Source organism: Trichosurus vulpecula, chromosome 1 (assembly GCF_011100635.1).
Source record: "Trichosurus vulpecula isolate mTriVul1 chromosome 1, mTriVul1.pri, whole genome shotgun sequence".
NCBI classification, from domain to species: domain Eukaryota; kingdom Metazoa; phylum Chordata; class Mammalia; order Diprotodontia; family Phalangeridae; genus Trichosurus; species Trichosurus vulpecula.
This window is the reverse complement of record NC_050573.1, coordinates 193,412,680-193,431,569: the sequence shown is the minus strand read 5'-3', so window position 1 is coordinate 193,431,569 and position 18,890 is coordinate 193,412,680. Positions and strand designations below refer to the sequence as shown.

At 38.0% G+C, this 18,890-nt stretch overlaps 1 protein-coding gene across 2 annotated transcripts; it reads right to left on the bottom strand.

Annotated features, from left to right (window-relative positions):
- Window positions 1-420: 420 nt before the first annotated feature.
- Window positions 421-18,517, bottom strand: NRSN1 (neurensin 1). 2 transcript variants are annotated; one of them, XM_036750763.1, is made up of 4 exons: window positions 18,378-18,517; window positions 16,633-16,706; window positions 7,102-7,299; window positions 421-2,179 (listed from the first exon to the last, which is right to left on the bottom strand). In XM_036750763.1, exons 3-4 carry the CDS (start codon window positions 7,288-7,290, stop codon window positions 1,781-1,783), a joined length of 588 nt encoding a protein of 195 aa, XP_036606658.1. In that variant the 5' UTR covers window positions 7,291-7,299; window positions 16,633-16,706; window positions 18,378-18,517; the 3' UTR covers window positions 421-1,780. The 2 variants fall into 2 exon arrangements, with proteins under 2 accessions (XP_036606658.1, XP_036606668.1); XM_036750773.1 differs by lacking the exons at window positions 16,633-16,706; window positions 18,378-18,517 and adding an exon at window positions 12,044-12,065 and having other exon boundaries at window positions 430-2,179.
- Window positions 18,518-18,890: the final 373 nt, after the last annotated feature.

Sequence of the window (18,890 nt, the reverse complement as noted above, 5' to 3'; positions counted from 1 at the left end):
CTTCCTTCCTTCCTCCCTCCCTTCCTTCTTTCTTTCCTTCCTTCCTTCCTTCCTTCCTTCCTTCCCTCCCTCCCTTCCTCCTTTCTTTCCTTCTTTCTTTCCTTCCTTCCTTCCTATCATCTCCCTAATTATAATGTAAGCTCTTTGAAGGCAGGCACTGCTTCACTCTTATCTTCATATCCCTAGTGTTTTGTATACCACTGAGCACAATATTGGAAATGAATAAATGTTGACTGTTTTTCCCCTATAATTTATGTTAAATTGTGTAAAATAGATAGTGCACCCATAGAAACATTTATTAGAATTTTTCTTTTTCTACTTAGCCATCTAGTTACTCATCCATTGCTTATTCATTCTCATAATAGAAAGCAGGCAGAGAAAGCAAACCAGATGCTGAAGAAATGACAATGCAATTTATATTCGGCTCATTCATATATTTTATTTATCCATTCAAAAATAGCAACATAAGTTGGCAGGGTTTTTTGAGAGGATACCACGGTCATATCTTCCATTTCACAGCCTAATTTAAACCTACAGATTAAATTAAAGTGCAAAGGGAGGAGATGACTTCCTTTCAAGGAAAATAAAATTTGTTGTCTGTGAAGGAAAATCCTTTTCAGGTTAGTATCTTCACAGAGATTTCTTATTTGATGATGGCTTTCTTTAGTCTTTATAAAAATATGACAGCATTGTAGAAACTTCTTTCAGTATCAAATTCAAAGTCAAGTATTGAGATACCTTGTCAATAGAACATAATAGGATATGGGTTACCAATGAACCTCAAATCTGTGGCTTTCAATGAGTCAAGGTGTGAAAGAATGACACTGGTCTGTGGAACAAACACATTGAAACAAACCCCAGAGGAGGAAGATAAAATCACATATGGTGTACAGTAATCAAATAATTTAAAGCTGGAAAGGGCCTTAGAGGCTATCTAGTCCAACTCCCCTCATTTTATAGATAAATTGTAGTGAGGCCTAGAGAAGTGATCAGAGTCACCCAAGTAAATTAGTGGTGGAGTAGGGAGCAGAATTCCAACTTCCTGACTTCCAAGTGCTGTTTTGTTTTATTTTTATTTGTTTGTTTTTCATTTCAACTGTGCTCCCTCCCCAATACCATGAATAGAGACACCCATATTCTTAATTTTTTTGGTCCTATTGTCTAGTGATCCTCAGTTGGGTGATTTTTGGCATTTTTGCACAAAAAAACTCCAAGGGTACGTAGGATCCATAAGGGAGGGTGATAAATTTGAGTCTAATATGAGGAGCCTCATGTTTAGTAATACAGTTAAAAGGTAAAGCTGTAGGTCAGAATAAGGAAAACCAGTTTTTCCATGAATATACTTGACAATATCTTATACTACTCAGTAGGGATGGAACTGAAAACAGTACTAAGCAGAAAAATATTAGAAAAAATAAAAAATGAAACCAGACCACATTATCCTTAAGTTGGATGTTGACCACTAGTAGGGCTGGTTTAAAATTGTATAGCACTTTCAAAGAGCACAGAAAATGACGATGAAGTCACAGGATGTCAACAAGTATTTCTGTGGGGTCTCCTGGTTTAGTAAAGGGAAATACACATCATAAAGAGTGGGATGTATGCGCTGTCTGAAGCCTGGAACAAATGGCTCTGAGTTCTGCTCAGCTTTCCCTGTGAGCTGGCGGCGGCGGCTGCTGCCCAGTGGTGTTTGACACGCCATATTCTTGCCATTACCAAAGGGGAAGTTCTCCCATTTAACTGATATGTCTAAATTACAGAAGGGAGGCAGAATAAAGCTTCAGGTTTCTGACAAAGGCTGGATGTTATGAATTCTGGACAAAGTGACTGGTATCTTGGTTTCCCCTGGGGCTGGAGCTTTTGTGATGGGCTGGGCATGGGCTTTGATGTCTGCTATTCTCTCTTGGAACTTCTGCTGAAGGTACTTTTCTTCTTTGGAGTAGCTTTTTGCAAAAGCAGACATCAACAGGCACGCAGCCATGGTCATCCCTCCAATACAAAATAAAACAGCTCCTGACAGCTTACAGATGTCTAGTGCTCCATTAAACTGAATAGCCTGGGAATCCACCATTACAAAATCCCCCTCTCCAAAGGCTTCAATTTTGGGGGGCACCAGAAAGCCCACTCCCAGAACAGTCAACCCTAAGATCAGGAAGACTGTGCCAGAGATGAGTCCGACCTAGTGAAAGACGCAACCAGGAACAACAGAAGGTGAGAAAAGAAGAAAACAAAAAAGAAGTTCAGAAGGAGACACACACACACACGCGCACACACATGCACAAACACACAAAACCCCAACCCATGCCAATTTTGTTATGACAGTGTTAAAATTAAAATAAATATAAAAATAAAACAACTGAAATCTAATAAGTTCATCATCTCTTACATAGCATCAAAATCATCATTTTTGTTCTTTGTATATTAAAGTGCTCATGTTTGTTGATGATTCTTCAGTACATAATGAAAAATAAATTAAAAAGTGGTACTCTACAAAGGGCCAGGTATAGTCACTATCATCTTTCTCACATAATTATGGCTTGGAAGCTTTCCCATAGCTACTGGTTAAGGCCAATTTGTTTTTCAGTTAATAAAAGAGAAAGAGACTTATTTGCAAGCTGCTGTCCAGCAAGTCCAGCAGGGATACTGTCTACAGCCCTCAGGTGAGTCCATCTTTTTCGTTGTTGTTTTATTTTTAGGTTACTGTAACTAATCCCCCAATCATAGACTATTAGGGCTAGAAAGGGACTTTTGAGATAACCTAGTTCATACTTCCTCTATTATTTTATTTATTTAAATTTTAAAATTCAATTTTATTTTCATTTTTGAATTTTCTCCCTCCTTCTTCCTCCATCCATTGAGAATGAAAGAAAAAACAAACCCATTACAAATATGAATAGTAATGCAAAAAAATAATTCCCACATTAACAGGTGTTTCCTCCCCCTCAAAAAAAAGAGAGAGAAGAAAACATGCTTCAATCTGAATTCTGAGTCTGTGACTCTCTGCGATATCTGAGGCTCCTAGAGGGCAGTTGACTAGCCTGAGGTCATTTGGTTACTCAGTGGCAGAACTGGTTCTACAACCCCGACTAGTCCCCAGAACACCAGACCAATCTGATTTCTACAATTAAACACTGGTGTGGGGACTCAGATGATTTTACAGTTTCTACACAGGGTTTAGGTTCAAAAAGGGAAGTGAGATTAAATTTCACGTGAGCTGCAAATTAAGCCCAACCTATAGAAGACATTGCAGCAAATATACCTCTTTTTGTATTACTGCATTGCGAACAGAACTGCAACCATGTGTGAGGGCATGGAAAAGAACACTGATGAATGGAGTTAATCATTCACCTTTTGGATGTGTCTGCCTTTGCTATTGTACCAATTACCTTCATTTAGAAAGAAAAAGTAGAAAATCTTTTCACCTCAAAAAGCCCCTTTAATCTTGAATAAGAAAACAAATGGACTAAGTTCATTCTTTTGAAACAGAAATGTGTGTGTGTGTGTGTGTGTATTGGGAGGAGTGTCTGGATCTATTACTACCTGTTATTTCATTGGTGTGGGATAATCCCAGTGTGGAAACTCCCTTCACTAATGCAGTTCTGTAATTTATAGTCTTAGAGAATTGCATGAGGTGCTGAGAGATTAAGTAACATAGTCACATAGCTAGTATGAGTCAGAGTCAGGACTTGAACAGGTCTTCCTAGCTTCAAGACTAGCTCTTAATGAGGGTGATATATCATCATACCTAATAAATTATATGTTTATTGAATAAAATAGAATTTTCTGTTTGTTGTAAAAAATGACAATTATACTTTACAAGACTAGTTCCTGATTATAATTGAAAAAAAAATGGACAGCATTCCTGAAGGATAATGGAGGTTTATATCAAATGTAACAAAAGTTAATCATGTCTCATGTCACATTTCCTGGAAAATTTTGGTTCCATGTCATAATAATCTGGGCTCTGTTGGTCATTGCTAGTTCTTCTATTTGTATTTAATCAATGTCAGGATCTCAAAACTGAGGTAACAGAAATGTACCTAATTAAATTCCAAGATTTTTAAGAATGTAGGCTATGTCTTATTTTTCTCTTTATCCACTTATAGTACCAAGAATAGTTATGTACACAGTAGTGCTCAATAAATAGTGGCTGACTAGTCTAAATTGCAGTGCAGCTAGGTGGTACAGTAGGCTTGGAATCAGGAAGACTCATCTTTCTGAGTTCAAATCTATCTTCATACACTTACTAGCTGTGTACTCTGGGCAAGCTACTTCACCCTGTTTGCCTCATTTTCCTCATCTATAAAATGAGCTGGAGAAGGAAATGGCAAATAACTCCAGTATCTTTGCTGTAAACAGAATGGGGTCAGAAAGAGTTGGACACAACTGAAAATGACTAACAACAAAATCCAATTGCTGAGTATGTGTAAGGAGGAGTAGAGGATTTACCCCCAAGTAAATTGCTGCTCAACTGAATAGGCCTTCAACAAAAAATCCACATTGGGAGCTTCTCTCAGAAGTTAAAAGGCAAAATACAAAGATGGCATCATTCCTGTTCACTTAAAAAAGGAAAATGTATGATCTCATTAAGCCATATGTGGCTTTGAATTTACAGGTGCCAGATATAGGTACTGCCATCTATGATAAAGTTACTTAGAACTAGCCCCTGGCATTCATAAATTTCAGTCAGTCTAACAAGAGAGAGAGTATGGCAGGAGCAAGCCAGCTGCTTTGGCAGAGAAGAGGCTGGATAGAGTCGGGGGAAGTGAGAACCATTGTAGGAGGCATAAGAATACCAGTCAAAACTGAAAGCAAGAATGGTGCTAGAAATGAAAGAAAAAGCTACTCAGGTAAGAGTGACCTTTGGGCAGTTCATCATTAATATTAATGTTTTCATGTACAAAAGTCACTGCTTCTAACCTACTATCAGTATGGCAGGGCACATGCTTTGAGTTTTAATTCTAGTTGTGGTTATAGATTTGAGCTAATCTACAGTCTCATTGGGGACCCCTCAAGACCAGTAGTGCTGAACAGCAAAACAACTGGTTTGCATTAAAGGCAGGTCTGTGGCCATACAACTAAGCTGTGCTGAGCTCCCATGTGAGTAAGAATCTGTGACTCTGGCCTGACCATAGTGAGGGTGGGATGGAAAGAAATATTAGTTGCTCCAGTCATTCACAGATATTGATGGATAAAAGAGAGTACAGATGATGATACAGACATTCATATAACATGCTTTTGGGAAGTTATTGAAAGCATTATTTATCATCCATTCTCAATTCTTCTCTAGGAGGCAAACAGAGGGCAGTTATTTTATCTCCACTGTAGAGATGTGGACCTTTAGTCACATAATCCTTAAGCAACTCAGTAGGCAACAGAGGTTTCATAATTCCCAGTCCAGAGCTCTAGGTACTATCTTAATATCAAGAAGGCAGAAGGAATATCTTAACTAGAATATGAATCCAGGACTTGGACACAAGCATTGACTGTTTATAATAAAAGACAGGGTATGTTAAATAATGAATTCTGGGGCCATTACATTTGTGTGGAGATGTCTTCCTATCACTCGAAACCACTTGATAAGTTTATGTCCCCATCATCATTCACCATTACTCATATTACCAATTCTTAAAGTGCTTTAGATGTTTGTAGCATTTCACTTGTTACGTGCTAAAAGTTTTGCCAGGCAAATATTTGATTTTTGCCAAATAAGAAACATAGAAGCTCATCATCATAGTACTTTAAAATATTTGATCCAGAAAAGACATCAGAGGTCATCTAGTCCAATCCCCTGATTTTACAAATGATACTCAGGGAGATTAAGTGATTTGTCCAAGGTGACAAAAATAGCTGGCATCTGAAGCAGGCTGTGAATGTAAGTCTTCTGATTCTGGAGCTGGGCCTCTTTTCTACTGTATTGTCATGTAGTAGGTGAGAGACAGAGCTGATACCAGTATCTGGACACCAGCCTAGCACTCTGCTCTAGGCTGCACTGTCTTTCATCTGCTTCTTTCATTGGCTTAGGTCCGTGAGGGTTGAACAGATGGAGCCTGGGTAAAGCCAGCTAGACAAATTGAATTCTCCGGTTAACCTTGGATCTTGGGTCACCTATTAACTGTTGCTATCTTACACAACTGTGCTATTTTGTTTATAGCTTATTAACCCAATCCTTTCCTAGTTCATTTATAGAAACATTAACTAACTTTGTATTCTGTCTTCTAATACAATTTGTTACTTGTAAAATATTACATAATCCATCAGAGTGCCCCATTGTCCAAATGCTTAGCAACACTGAGTTGTAAAGAACTTTGGAAGCTGGAGGATATTAGTAATGGAAGGAGCTTTAGACCTCATCTAGGCCAGAGTCGTGGATATTTATCCACATGGGAACTCAGCACAGCTTAGTTCTATGTCCACAGATCCCACCTTTAATACAAACCAGTTGTTTTGCTGTTCGGCACTACTTCTTAAGGGGTCCCTGATACCTTGTCCAAGGTCAGACTATTAGCTAGTAGCGGATCTAGGAGGAAAGCCACATTTGCTGACTTGTTCTTTCTACTACACTACTCTCCCTATGCATCAGCTCCTTCAGTTTTTCTAGTTACTATTTCAAAACTCACATCGGCAACTGATACCTGAAAATGTTTCCTTTGCTCAGTTAGGGATTTACCTATGCATTAAGAGGATCTTGCAGGATATTAAAAGTGTTAATAGTCATAACTAATATTAGTAATGCCAGTCTATGTAAACAATGTCAAAGACCTGGATCTCAGTTCCATAGGATAGATGGGCCTAATTTGATTGAGACCTGTATCATTGGCAGGCATACCCACATGATGAGATCACAGATCTATTGGGGGTACTGAAGTATTATTTGTCTAGTGATATTGCTTAGGACTCAGCTTCATACCCATTTTTCTAAGACAAGCCAAGAGCACAATGTCAGTGGGAACCATGCATTTAGTCAGAGAAAGACTAAAGACCTGGGCTTTATTTTTATAGCTGGGTTAAATATTTTCTCTACTAATTCTCTCTTCATTACCTAAGCTAACAGTGTACACACACTCACACCTACCTGCACCCCAATATTTTCCCCCTTACCTTCCAGAGAACCGAGCTCCACCTATTAGGTGATCTCTGGATCTGAAAATCATCCTCATACTCCCAAATGGAAGCTGTACAGTCCTCATAAAACTGATGCAGGTAGGATCGGACTCCGTAGCGTTGATATCCACCCTCAGGTGTATTCTGTGCTTGTTTGGCGCCACAGACGTTGGTACAAGAACTCATTCTTCTTGGCTGAAAGGATAGTGGCCAAATAGGTAGGTCCTGAGTATTTTGCCCTTACAGTAAATGTCAAAGAACTTAGAGACATCTAGTGTATCTCTTGTTCTATTAATTTATGAGGTAGCCCATTTGAATAAAGTCTTTTCCCTTCCAAATACATACACACACACAAACATACACATATATACACATACACACATATTTATATGTATATATACATATATATGTGTATATACATATACATATATACATATACATACATATATATATATATGTATATATATATATATATATATTTAAAATCTCTCTTCATAGGCTGCCATTTCTTTTCCCCTTTAAATTACAGCAAATACTCAGTGGCCATAACATATAAACTTTACACAAACAAATGCAAGATAAATAGCATGGCTCCTTCATATTATGCAAAAAATAGGAAACATCCCATCCGGCAACAGAAGCAGAAAGTTTTTGATAGCCATCTAGATTGCCATTGTCTGAGCAAGAAACCTTTTACTTTCTTGGATACCAGCACTCTATATTTCCAAGTTCAAGAATGAGCTAGAGCTGTTAAGTTACCATGGACCAAGTTTGCTTGGGACTCTCTTCAAGTGAAGACTGGATCACCACTTTTTCAATCAGTAAATCAACAAGCATTTATTAGGTAGCAACTTTGTGATAGGTACTGTGCCAGGGGGTTGAAATATGAAGATTAAAACAAGGTTCTTTGTTTTCCTCATTGTTGAGGGATATTGTGGAGGGGCTTCAAAGGTCAGGGAGAGGGTTGGACAAGATGCCATTCTGTGATTCTCTGATCTCTTTAGGACCTTGAGTTTTCCCTCATAGAACCTTTGCCATTGTGCTCATCTCAGTAGCTTGAAAGTGCTTAGTCCTTACAGTCTCATCACCTGTATTTTCTAAGATTTTAATTAATTGTTAAGTTTCAAAGAATCTTTATTAAAAAGCTATTGGGGGAACTTAAGGCTCATGCTTTATTAAACTGCAAGCTGCTTACTCAATAATTAACATGTCATTAACCTTGTACTCTAGTCTTTACTTGCTAGCATTCTTATGCATGTGGGCCGTAAGATTACAATGTTCAGGGGAGAGGTAGTTTTTTGTTATTTTCCCAAGAAGGAACATAATATAGCTATGAATTCATAGCTAGCTAAATGAGATCAGGGCCTCATGAACTGGTCTGCTTCAATGAGAGATTTTGCCTCAACTTGTGAAAAATGGATGATCTTACTGAGGGAGTAATTTTTTTTTTATTTTGGCTATGAAATCCCACTTTGTGATTCACCCACTATCCTCAATGGATAACAGTAATATCTCACATTTATAGACTGGCTCAAAGGTTGAAAAAAAACCCCTTCACATGCATTCTCTAATGTGGTCCTCACCACAACTGTCTGGTAGGTGTTGCTATTATCCCCATTTTATAGATGAGAAAACTGAGACTTGGTGTGGGTAAATGACTTGCCCAGAGTCACACAAGTAGTAAGCATCAGAGGTAGAATTCCCGTTTGGGTCCTCTTGGTTCCAATTTGATGGCTCTTTCCATAGTGGCTAAGTTTGTGATGGCATGAAAAAGGCAAATAATTGGAAGAAACAGAAGACTTTCTATGCTTTCCCATGCCATTATGTTCCTCACCATTAGTTTGGGGGCCCATTTCCCACTGAATCTGACTATAACTTAACAATGTCATATATTTGCATATCTGGAAGCATTTAGATGTCTGACTAGATCTCCCACCCCCCAGTTTTCATCCGCATTTGATATGTAGAGATAATCCCAATGTGACTAAGGGAACACAAGTTAAAATATCCTTTTCTCCATTGAAGATTCTCTCTGGGCCCAAGATAACCTCCAAATGTAAATTAGCCACTTTTCAAACCTTTGTTGGCCACCCCTTGTCAAAAACATACCATTTAGTAAGTTATTATTTTGAGGAGAGGAGTATGGCACCAGTTATATTAAGTATCTATGAGTGGTCAGTTATCTCAGTTGTCCAGTTGGGTTAAAATATCCTAATGAGTCAAAGGCCTCAAGGACAAGAATATACACATTTTCAGGAAAACGGGTTTACTAATGAACAATTGGTGGAGCTGTGAATTGGTCCAGCCATCCTGAAAGAACAATTTTAAACTATGACCTCACCTGGCTACATCCATACTGTATCCATATGCCAAGGAGATCAAAGAAAAAAGGAGAAAAACCTATATGTACAAAAACATTTATAGCAGTTCTTTTCATAATAGCAAAAAACTGGAAATGAAGGGAGTGCCCACCTATTGGGGAATGGCTAAACAAATGATGGTATGTAAATGTAATGGATCATCATAGTGCCATAAGAAATTATGAAATGGACAGTGTTAGAGGAAACTGGGAAATCTTCTATAATGTGATGCGGAGTCAAGTGCAGAGCAGAACTAGGCAAACAACTTATAAGACAACAGTATGAAGAAAAACATCTTTGACAGACTTTAGAATGCTGAGTAATGCAATGACAAACCACAATTCTAGAAGATCAAATATAAAGCATGCTACTCACCTCCTACCAGAGAGGTAATGGATTTAAAATAAAAATGAAGCATCTATATTTTTTAACATGGCCAACAATGTGGGGATTTGTTTTGCTTGGCTATACATATTTGTTGTGAGGATTTTATTTATTTATTTTTATTGTTTAATGGGAAGGAGGGAGTAAAGGAGAGAATGAATGCTTTTTAATCAGAAGAAAACAAACTTTAAAAAGAAAAGAAGTCTATACAGAATATATACAAGATGAATTCAAGATTGTTTTGGGAAGGACACCAGTAGGAAATACTTTGTGTAGAAAATAATACTCAAGCTGCTTTGAAGGAAGCAAGGAAAAATGACAAAGAGGAGAATAGAATACATTCTGGACATGGAGGACAGTGAATGTAAAGGCATATGGGAGAGGGAAAGTAACATGTAAGGAAAAGCAAACAAGCTAGTATGACTGTACTGTAGAATTCACGAAGGGTGGTCATGAGTGAGAAGATTGGAGAAATAGGAAGGTACAAAGCTGTGAGGAGCTTCAAATGCCAAACGAAGTCATTTACCTTTGATTCTAGAGATAATGGTAATTGGAATTTGTCAAGTAGAAGAAACTGGGAAAGATTCCTAAATTTATCCTGTGGCTACTGAATATAACCATAATCTTGTCTAGTCACCTGGTAAATGTGTTCTACTGATTACAAGGGCAACTGGTAGGATAATGTAGGTACATATAGGCCAAGCCTTTAGCAGGCCTATAGAATGAAAGCCGATGAATCCTGCCAAAGGTTGCCTAGCAGCGGGATCTGTATGAATAAAAGACAAGCATATTTATACTTTGAGTCTACCCAGAACTAGGATAAAAGGAAGAGAAAGTAGGCTGCTGCCTAGGACAAAAAAATACAGGGGTCTCAATGAGAGACACTTTAAAATTTCACCTTTTCTAAATGTACACATTTTGAATTCCAGAAAATGGAACTGCCCTGGGCATAAAGGCCTTTATTTTGTGGCAAAATATTGTATGGGACATAACAAGGGTTTCCTAGTGAACAGTGACTTCTATTATTTTAAGAGGTAAGGCAGTGCTCATCTTTTTAATGGGGAGGGGGAAGGGAGGGCAACTTAATTTTTAAGCCTCATTTAGAGTGAACAAAAGTCTCATCTCACCTCTGTGCTCATCTTCTCTAGGAAGGTCATTATAATTACCGTACTTGAAGACAATCAAAGAAACAGAGTTTTTAGTTAATGTAGGATAAAACTTTAATCAAAATACCTAGATAAATTTTTGTTGGTCAGTACTGGCAAAGTCCCACAGATCATTATCCCAATAACTGTTAATATAATAATGAATAGAGATGATTTCTTTTGTATATTTTATCTTGCATTTAATGAAATAATATTTAGTAATAAGTGTTTATTACCAATCATATATTTATAGAATTACTTTTGAGGCATTTTCTAACTCATCATAGTACAATTCTTGTGTAGAAGAGATGGAACAGATGTCATTAACCCTGTTCTGTCACTGGAGAAATTGAGGCATAGAAAAATGAAATAATTTGTTAAAGATTGCACCATGAATCACAATGAACTGAGAGGATTAAATCAGTGATATTAATAAGAGCAAATATGGGCTATATAATTTACTTGCATAAGTAAAATTAGCTCATAAAGGCATACTTTACTGAGTGTATGAAGGACTTTAACATGACACATAGATAGATAAATCATAGACGTAATAGGAAAGAAAAAAATCACTCCTAGCAACTGTATGAGTTATTTCCTTTAGATTCTAAATTCTCTCTTTCCCAGGATCACAGCAGCTCTGATGCTGAACAGAACAGAATGACACATTGCAAACATTTCCTGCACTGCACAGCTTGTTCCAGGAATTTCAGGTTAAATACCCCTGTTGTTTAAGATTGCAATCCAGAGACTTAGAAATCTAACTTGATTAAAAATATCATGATTGAAATAACAAAAGGAATACAAAACCATAGGTTCCTAGGGTAAAACTAAGAGATAAAAATGAAAATGGGTTTATATTTTTAAAAATAACAAAATGCTGAGAGGTCATGTGACCATTATAGACAGACAGCTAACCTTGGAGTTATGCAGACTCCAAAGATTCAAGTCCTTGCTCTGATATATGCATATCATGTGATCATGGGAAAGTCAGTTGACCTATTTTAACTTTAATTACCTTATCTGTAAAATGAGGCTTATAGTACCTACCTCCCAGAGTTGTTATGAAGATCAAATGAGATAACATATGCACAGCACTTTGCAAACCTTAAAGAACCATATAAATACTATCATCACCATCATCATCATCATCATCATCATCATCATCATCATCATCATCATCATCATTTAATCTTTCATTGTCTTGAAGAAACTCTCTAAGCCTTGAAGTTGACAGATGAGATGCTCATCTGTATCAATGGAGAGAGTTTTTGTAACTACAGTTCCCAATACAGAAAAAAATAACTTGTCCAGTCCTTCTCACCCTGCTTCCATCAAAGGACAATTCTATCTTTAAGGCATGCAAACTTGTATTCCCTTTTAGAAGACACCCTCTGTTTGCATGATGTTAATTATGATCATAACATGGAGTTAATGTACTGGACAATACATTTTAACAGTTGGTCATATGACCCAGTACGTGGTCTTGCATGTAGTAGAAGAGCAATAGATATCTGTTGTTTGAATCAATGAATGTCTGATAGCCTTGTAAGGTGGCCTTAATGTTGTGTATATGCAAAAATCAGACAAACAAAAATGTTTGCATTGTGCGGACCTCAGAAATTGTCAATTGACCAAATTCTGATTTTTTCTAACTAGTTATATTAGCAAAACTATTTAAAAGAACTCATTTGGTACGTGAAAGATTTAATACTTCTTTCTAAATGCCTAAAGTATCATGCAAAAATCACTTGCTGGGGAGAGTTATTTCTAGAAGCCATATTTGAAAAAGTCAGATGGTAATTTGGATTCATATAAGGCCTGAAACGTAGTATCTAGATATGAAAGGGACCTTATAAGTTATCTAGTCTAGCACATTGATTTCACAGATGAGGTTACTTAAGCCCAGAAAGTTGAAAGGGCTTGCCCAAGGTCACTGAGGAAGTAAACAGCAGAGCCAGAATTCAAACCTAGGACCATTAGGCAGGAATGTTAAGGAATCTTTGGACTGTGTAGAGTCTCAAGTGTTGAACAAAGGAGAAAAACTCAATATATCTGCAGATGATCTGAAATTTACATTTGTAGATAGATATATTTAATGCTTATGAGTTTTTTTAAAAAATCATTCATGTACATTCATGATATTAATAGTAACTCATGTTTATAAAACATTCTTAAGTTTCAGATTCATATTCAACAAACGCTAAGTGTCTACAGTGTTCACAGCATTGTACTAGTTACTGGGGAAAATACAAATTTTCCGTAAGAAAAGATCACTGCCCTCAGGGATATTGTAGTCTAATAAGAAGACACAAACACAAGTAAGTATAATAGTGAATATTACATGACAAGTGCAGCAAGTAGGTGGGAAGTAAAGTGCTATGCAAAGTCTGAAAGGGAAGGTGGATTGCTCATAAGATGAATTAGGGAGGTTTTCATGGAAGAGGGGATATTTGAAGTGGGTTTTAAGGAATGCATAAGGATTCAATAAGGGAAAATGTAGAAGAGAACATTTGAGAATTTCATGAGCAAAAGTAAAGATGGAGTTAAATACAGGTAATATTCTAGGATCCAATAGTAGTTTAGTTTGGCTGGAGCATAGAACGCTTGGTGGAGACTATCATGGGATAAATGTGGTACCAGGTGAAGGAGAGCCTTGAATGCTGGTAAGGGAGTTTGAACAATAGGGTATATGTGGTTGCTGAAGTCTTTTTTAAACTTTTTTTTACTCAACTTATGCTTAAAAGGATTAATCAGGTGCCAAATGAGAAATGGATTGATGTAGGGAGAATTGGAGACAGGAATATATGTTGGTAGACTATTGAAATATTCCTGACTCATGATAGTAAAGACTTGGGTAGTGACAGTGGGAATGGGAGGAGGGAGAAGAAACAGATGAGATATTATAGAGATGGGATCAACAGACTCTGGTGACTGCTTGGATATCAGGGGTGAGAAAGGGTGAAAAACAAATAAAATAACATGATTTAGAATGTAGGAAACTGGGTAGACGGCGGTGCTATCTATAGAAACAGTGAAATCAGAAAGAGGAAGAAAAGGACATGTTAGATTTGAACACATTGAGTTTAAGGGGGTGGTGGAATGTCCAGGTGGGCATCCTTGATTGCAGAAGAGATACCAGGGCTGGACATACTCATTCAGGATTCTGCACACAGTTTGTAATTGGGAACTGATAGTTGAGGACTGAATGAGAGTGACAAAGGAGAGAGTGTAAAGAGGTCAGAGAAAAGGGCCCAGGACAGAACCTGAGGAAGCATCCATCTTAAGAGGTCAGGAACAGGGTGAATAACCAGTGAAGAGGATAGACAAGGAAAGGTTGGAGTGGAGATAAATCAAGAATCTTTGACACAACAAGACAGGATAGAGCATCCATTAGAATGACCAATGCTAAATGCTGCAGAGAGGTCAAGGAAGATGAGGCCTGACAAAGAGCTGTTAGACTTAAAGTGTTTTCCTGAAAACAACCTTGTAAGGAAGGTAGTTCAAATATCATTATCCTTTTCTTAACAAATAGAAGACTGGAGTTTCCTGAGTTTGACTGATTTGCTAAAGATTACTTAGGAAGTAAGTGTTAGAGCTAACTCTTGAACCCATTTCCCAACTCCACACTCAGTGATCTTTCTATTACATGAGCCTGATAAAAAGATTTTGTATCTCTTCATATATAGGAAGTCATCATTTCTTATGAAGCTCAAAGCATTTTATTGATCTCAACTTTTTTATTTTCACCATCTCTTTGAAGGATCATAGAATCACAGAACCAGAACCAGAACTAACTTTGGAGATTTTCTAGTTCAAACTCCTCAAGTTATAGAAGAGAAAATGGAGGCCTAAGGAGGTTAACTTGACCAGAATCACACAGATATTAAGAATTAGAGCTGAATTAGAACCAGGCTCTCTGATGCCAAATTAAATATTCTTTCTATTGCACTACAAGGGAAGGAGATGCAAAGTGAAGGTCTCCTATTGGTGAGCCTGTTGGCCCTTCCCTAACAGTTACGCTGTGAGACAGTTTCTAAGCCAGAAACATGCCATGTCTTAGTTGTTCTTTTAGATACTAAGAATCATTTTAGAATCATTCTGTTTCTCATATCTGCCTTTTTATTCCACAAATCAAATCCAGGCTAATGAAATTAAAGATTGATTGAAAGTTTTCCCCCTTATAGTCAGTTGTACAAGAGGTGGTGGGCACATGCAAAAGAATTAGGATATATAATTGAGATGACCTCATCATCCTGTAAGATCTCATGAGCTTTAGTACTCCATCTCATGACTACCCTCAGTCTCTCTGATTGGAAGGGGGAGGAGAGTGAACTCCAAACCTCTTTTTAAGGAGACACCTCAGTTAAGACATCTCTTTATTTCTTTCCTGGATGTATTACTTTGGTACTTACCTGACTGACTTCACCATTCCTCTGTTTGGCGTACTTCCCCTCCCAACTCCCTGAAGTTTTCAGTTTCTTTTTGTATTTTATCTTCCCCCACTAGATTGTAAGCTCCTTGAAGAAAGGGACTGTCTTTTTTGTTGTTAGTATCTGTATCACCAGCTCATAGCATAGTGCCTGGCACATAGTAGATATTAGCTATTTATTGATCAATGCAGGCTTTGTTTAGTTGGTTCCATAATAGTTGGCCATTTCCATGTAAAACAAATGAGTCTGTTGTGAATGTTGTATAAACAAAAAAAAGATGGACTCAAATTTTCACTTTTCAGAGTAAAAGAAAGTCTGTAAGTGCACATTAATTAGTTGTACAAGGTTTTATTTAGTGCAAGGCATCATGTTACATTCTGATAAAAGGTTGAAAAATGACTGCTGCCTTTCAAGGAATTTAGACTTATTGATCTTCAGGGCACTTTTCAGCTTTAAATCTGATCATCCTAATGGATGCGATGTGAAATGCATACACAATTCTTGGTAGAGAGTGTGAGAAGAAAAAAAGAGATCTAGACACAGTATTTTAGGAAAATATGAAAGGGAGAAATAACTTTGAGTTGAGGGGAGAATGAAGGAAGGCTAATGGAGGAGGGGACAAATGAGACAGGCTTTGAAGACAAAGAGAGATTTTACCAGAGAGGAATAAGGAGCTAATGCATTCCATGCATGGTGGACAGGTTGTTTGAATGCACATAGGTGGGACAGTACAGAGCAAGGTTAGAGAACAGCTATCAGTTCATCATGTTCGGAACTTGGACATAAGGGAAGTGGTGTTATATCTTACATTGGAGCCTGATTGATGAGAGCCTTAAAAACCAGGCTAAGGAATAGCCTTGCAACTTTAGAATATGCTACTATAAATGAGTAAGCTTAGAAACTTTTGGTTTCCATGGTAAAGACTACTGCTCTGTATTCTGAGCTTCATTACACTGTACTAAGTCAGTGGAGGTGCGATCAATTTTGTGAATTAAAAAAAAAGAAAAAAAAACCCTGCTGAATGAATTGGCCTGCTCCTCTGGGATAAATCCTTTCAATGAAATGTTAAAATCTATCCCCAAACTAGGAAGAAGAAAATGGGAAAAATATACAGGTGATATTGCATTCTCATTATTACTTAAATGGAGACTATGTGGTATTAAATGAATTTGTAGATATGTGATAATTATGAAACCAGATTATTACCTTTGATGTCCTCTTTCTCTTCCTGGTGTCTGTCCTGTGGGACTTTTTCTTTCTAAGCGCTCATCTTTCCAAACCTATGGAAAAGAAATCCTTATGGAATTTGATTCATATCAAATATAAATCCAAAAAAACCACTATTCACATAGTTCATATTTTAGTAGTTGAGAAAATATTGAAAATATTTCTTGCTCAGGAATAGACAGATAGGCCCAAACTTATTAAATAGTTTAAAAATTATATTTTATGGTTTCCCAATTCCATTTTGTTTAATAGTTTAGTATATGTCATTTAATGATTAACACTGACTAGACTAAACCATTTCTCATTTATAATTTTACATAGAAAACTTCCTAACTTCATCAATTTTCTGTTTTATGTGCTGAGTGGCTCATTGTAGTGTGAGAGGAATGTACCTGACAATTATTGCATTTTCAAATATTCTTCCATACATTTTCAACTTATGTCTATTTGGACAGTTTCTTTAGTAGGAGACCCTAAGTTTAAACCCATACTATGGTCTTAAATCTTCAAAATGAACTTAGAGTAACATCTTTCCTTCTTTATTGATTTTTTCTAATCATATTAATTTTTACTCTCCATCTTCTTGAGGATAGATCTCTATGAAAGATTTAATAACTATCCACAGCTACATACAATATTACTAAAATCATGTAAAATAAGGTAACTACAGTTTTCATATTTTCAAGATATTGCTGAGATTCCTTGCTGATGAACTGATAAGTCATCCATTTTCTGGAAGGCCTCAAAGATTGCTGATGAGTGAGCCTGATTGGTCATAGTACTCAAAGGGTCAACTTACATCTGGCATAGCTATATTTCCTTCATGGCCCTCTCCCCCAATCCTTTTGTGGGGTGCTGGTGGTGGAGGAAGGGAGACTTAAAGGGGGTTGAAGAGAGCAATAACAGGACCCTGCCTGGATAATCTGATTAAGGAAGAGAATACAAGTCAAACACATGCCTCTGTCTCTCCTTTCCTTTTCTCTCCCCCCGACTTTTCATTTCTTGCTTTTTTTAAAAATTCCCACCCCAAACCTTTACTCTTTTCTCTTTTCTCTGTCTTTTCTACAAAGCAAGTGCCTTAGCTACCCTTTCCTTTCACCAAGTCCTGCTCTTTATAACCTGGGACTCTCTCCATGGTGCTGAAAAACATTTCCCACTACTGAGTGGAGCACTACACATCATAAGAGCAAACACCAGCTGTTAATGCCCCATTGGTGCCCACCTCTATCCTGCTTACTTTGAGATCATGTACTTTAGTCTCAATCCAAAAGTGCCCCTTAAGTCTCTCTTCGGAGGTGGGAAAGGGGGTTCGAGGGGGATTTTATTCAGTCTAGAAAATACATTTTCAAAAAATTCGCCTTCAGTTGCATCCGGCGCATTTTGCAAATCCCAATTCACATTTTCCCCTCACCCAACATCCAACTTTCTCCCTCTCATAAAAATGAAGCTCTCAAGTTTTCAGCGGTTCTGTGCCCCCCCCCCCATTCTTACATAATACAGACCATCTCCAGTCAACGCAATTCGATCAAAGCCCAGGGCTGTCTGCTTCTGTGTGCTTGTAATAGGTATTTTTATGCGTATATATGTGATATATGCTGTGTTTTTGTGTGTATGTGTGTCTGATGGGGGAGGGAAAAGGGGAGCCGAAGAGAGGGAGAGTTGGAGAGAGAGAGAAAGATAATGGTAATTAAAAGCAGCCGCCCTTGTGTTCCGCATTGTTTTACCTGTCCCCTCAGATCCCCCCGACCCGCAGAGCAAGTGCAGCTAGCAAGCTAGCCGCAAATCTCTCGCTGGGGTCCCATCGCCGCTGCCGCCGCCGCTACCTCCGCCGCCGCCGCCGCTCTCGCTCCCGCCTCTCTGAGCCTCTTCAGCCTCAGACAGAGAGTTTGATTGACATCTCGGAGCTAGGCTCGTCTTGTGCTTGCGCACTCCGCTGCCGTCGCCGCCGCCAAAACCCCAGAGGATCCGAGCTGGGGCGGAGGAGTCCCGGCATCCACAGAACATAACGTAAACTATGTCACCCCAACATCCCCCGGGCCCAGGAGAGCTTCTACGCTCCTTTCACCTTTCCTGAAGGCGGACCAGGTGACTGAGGACGCCATTGCCTTTCCTCTTCTACGCTTTTGCCAGTATTGGTGGGGTTTTATTTTAAAAGGACTAGAAGCCTGGTCAGAGTGACCTGCAGATGGGATTAGGCCTTCTGTGCACTTTGCCTAAACCCTCAGCCTGACTTCCAC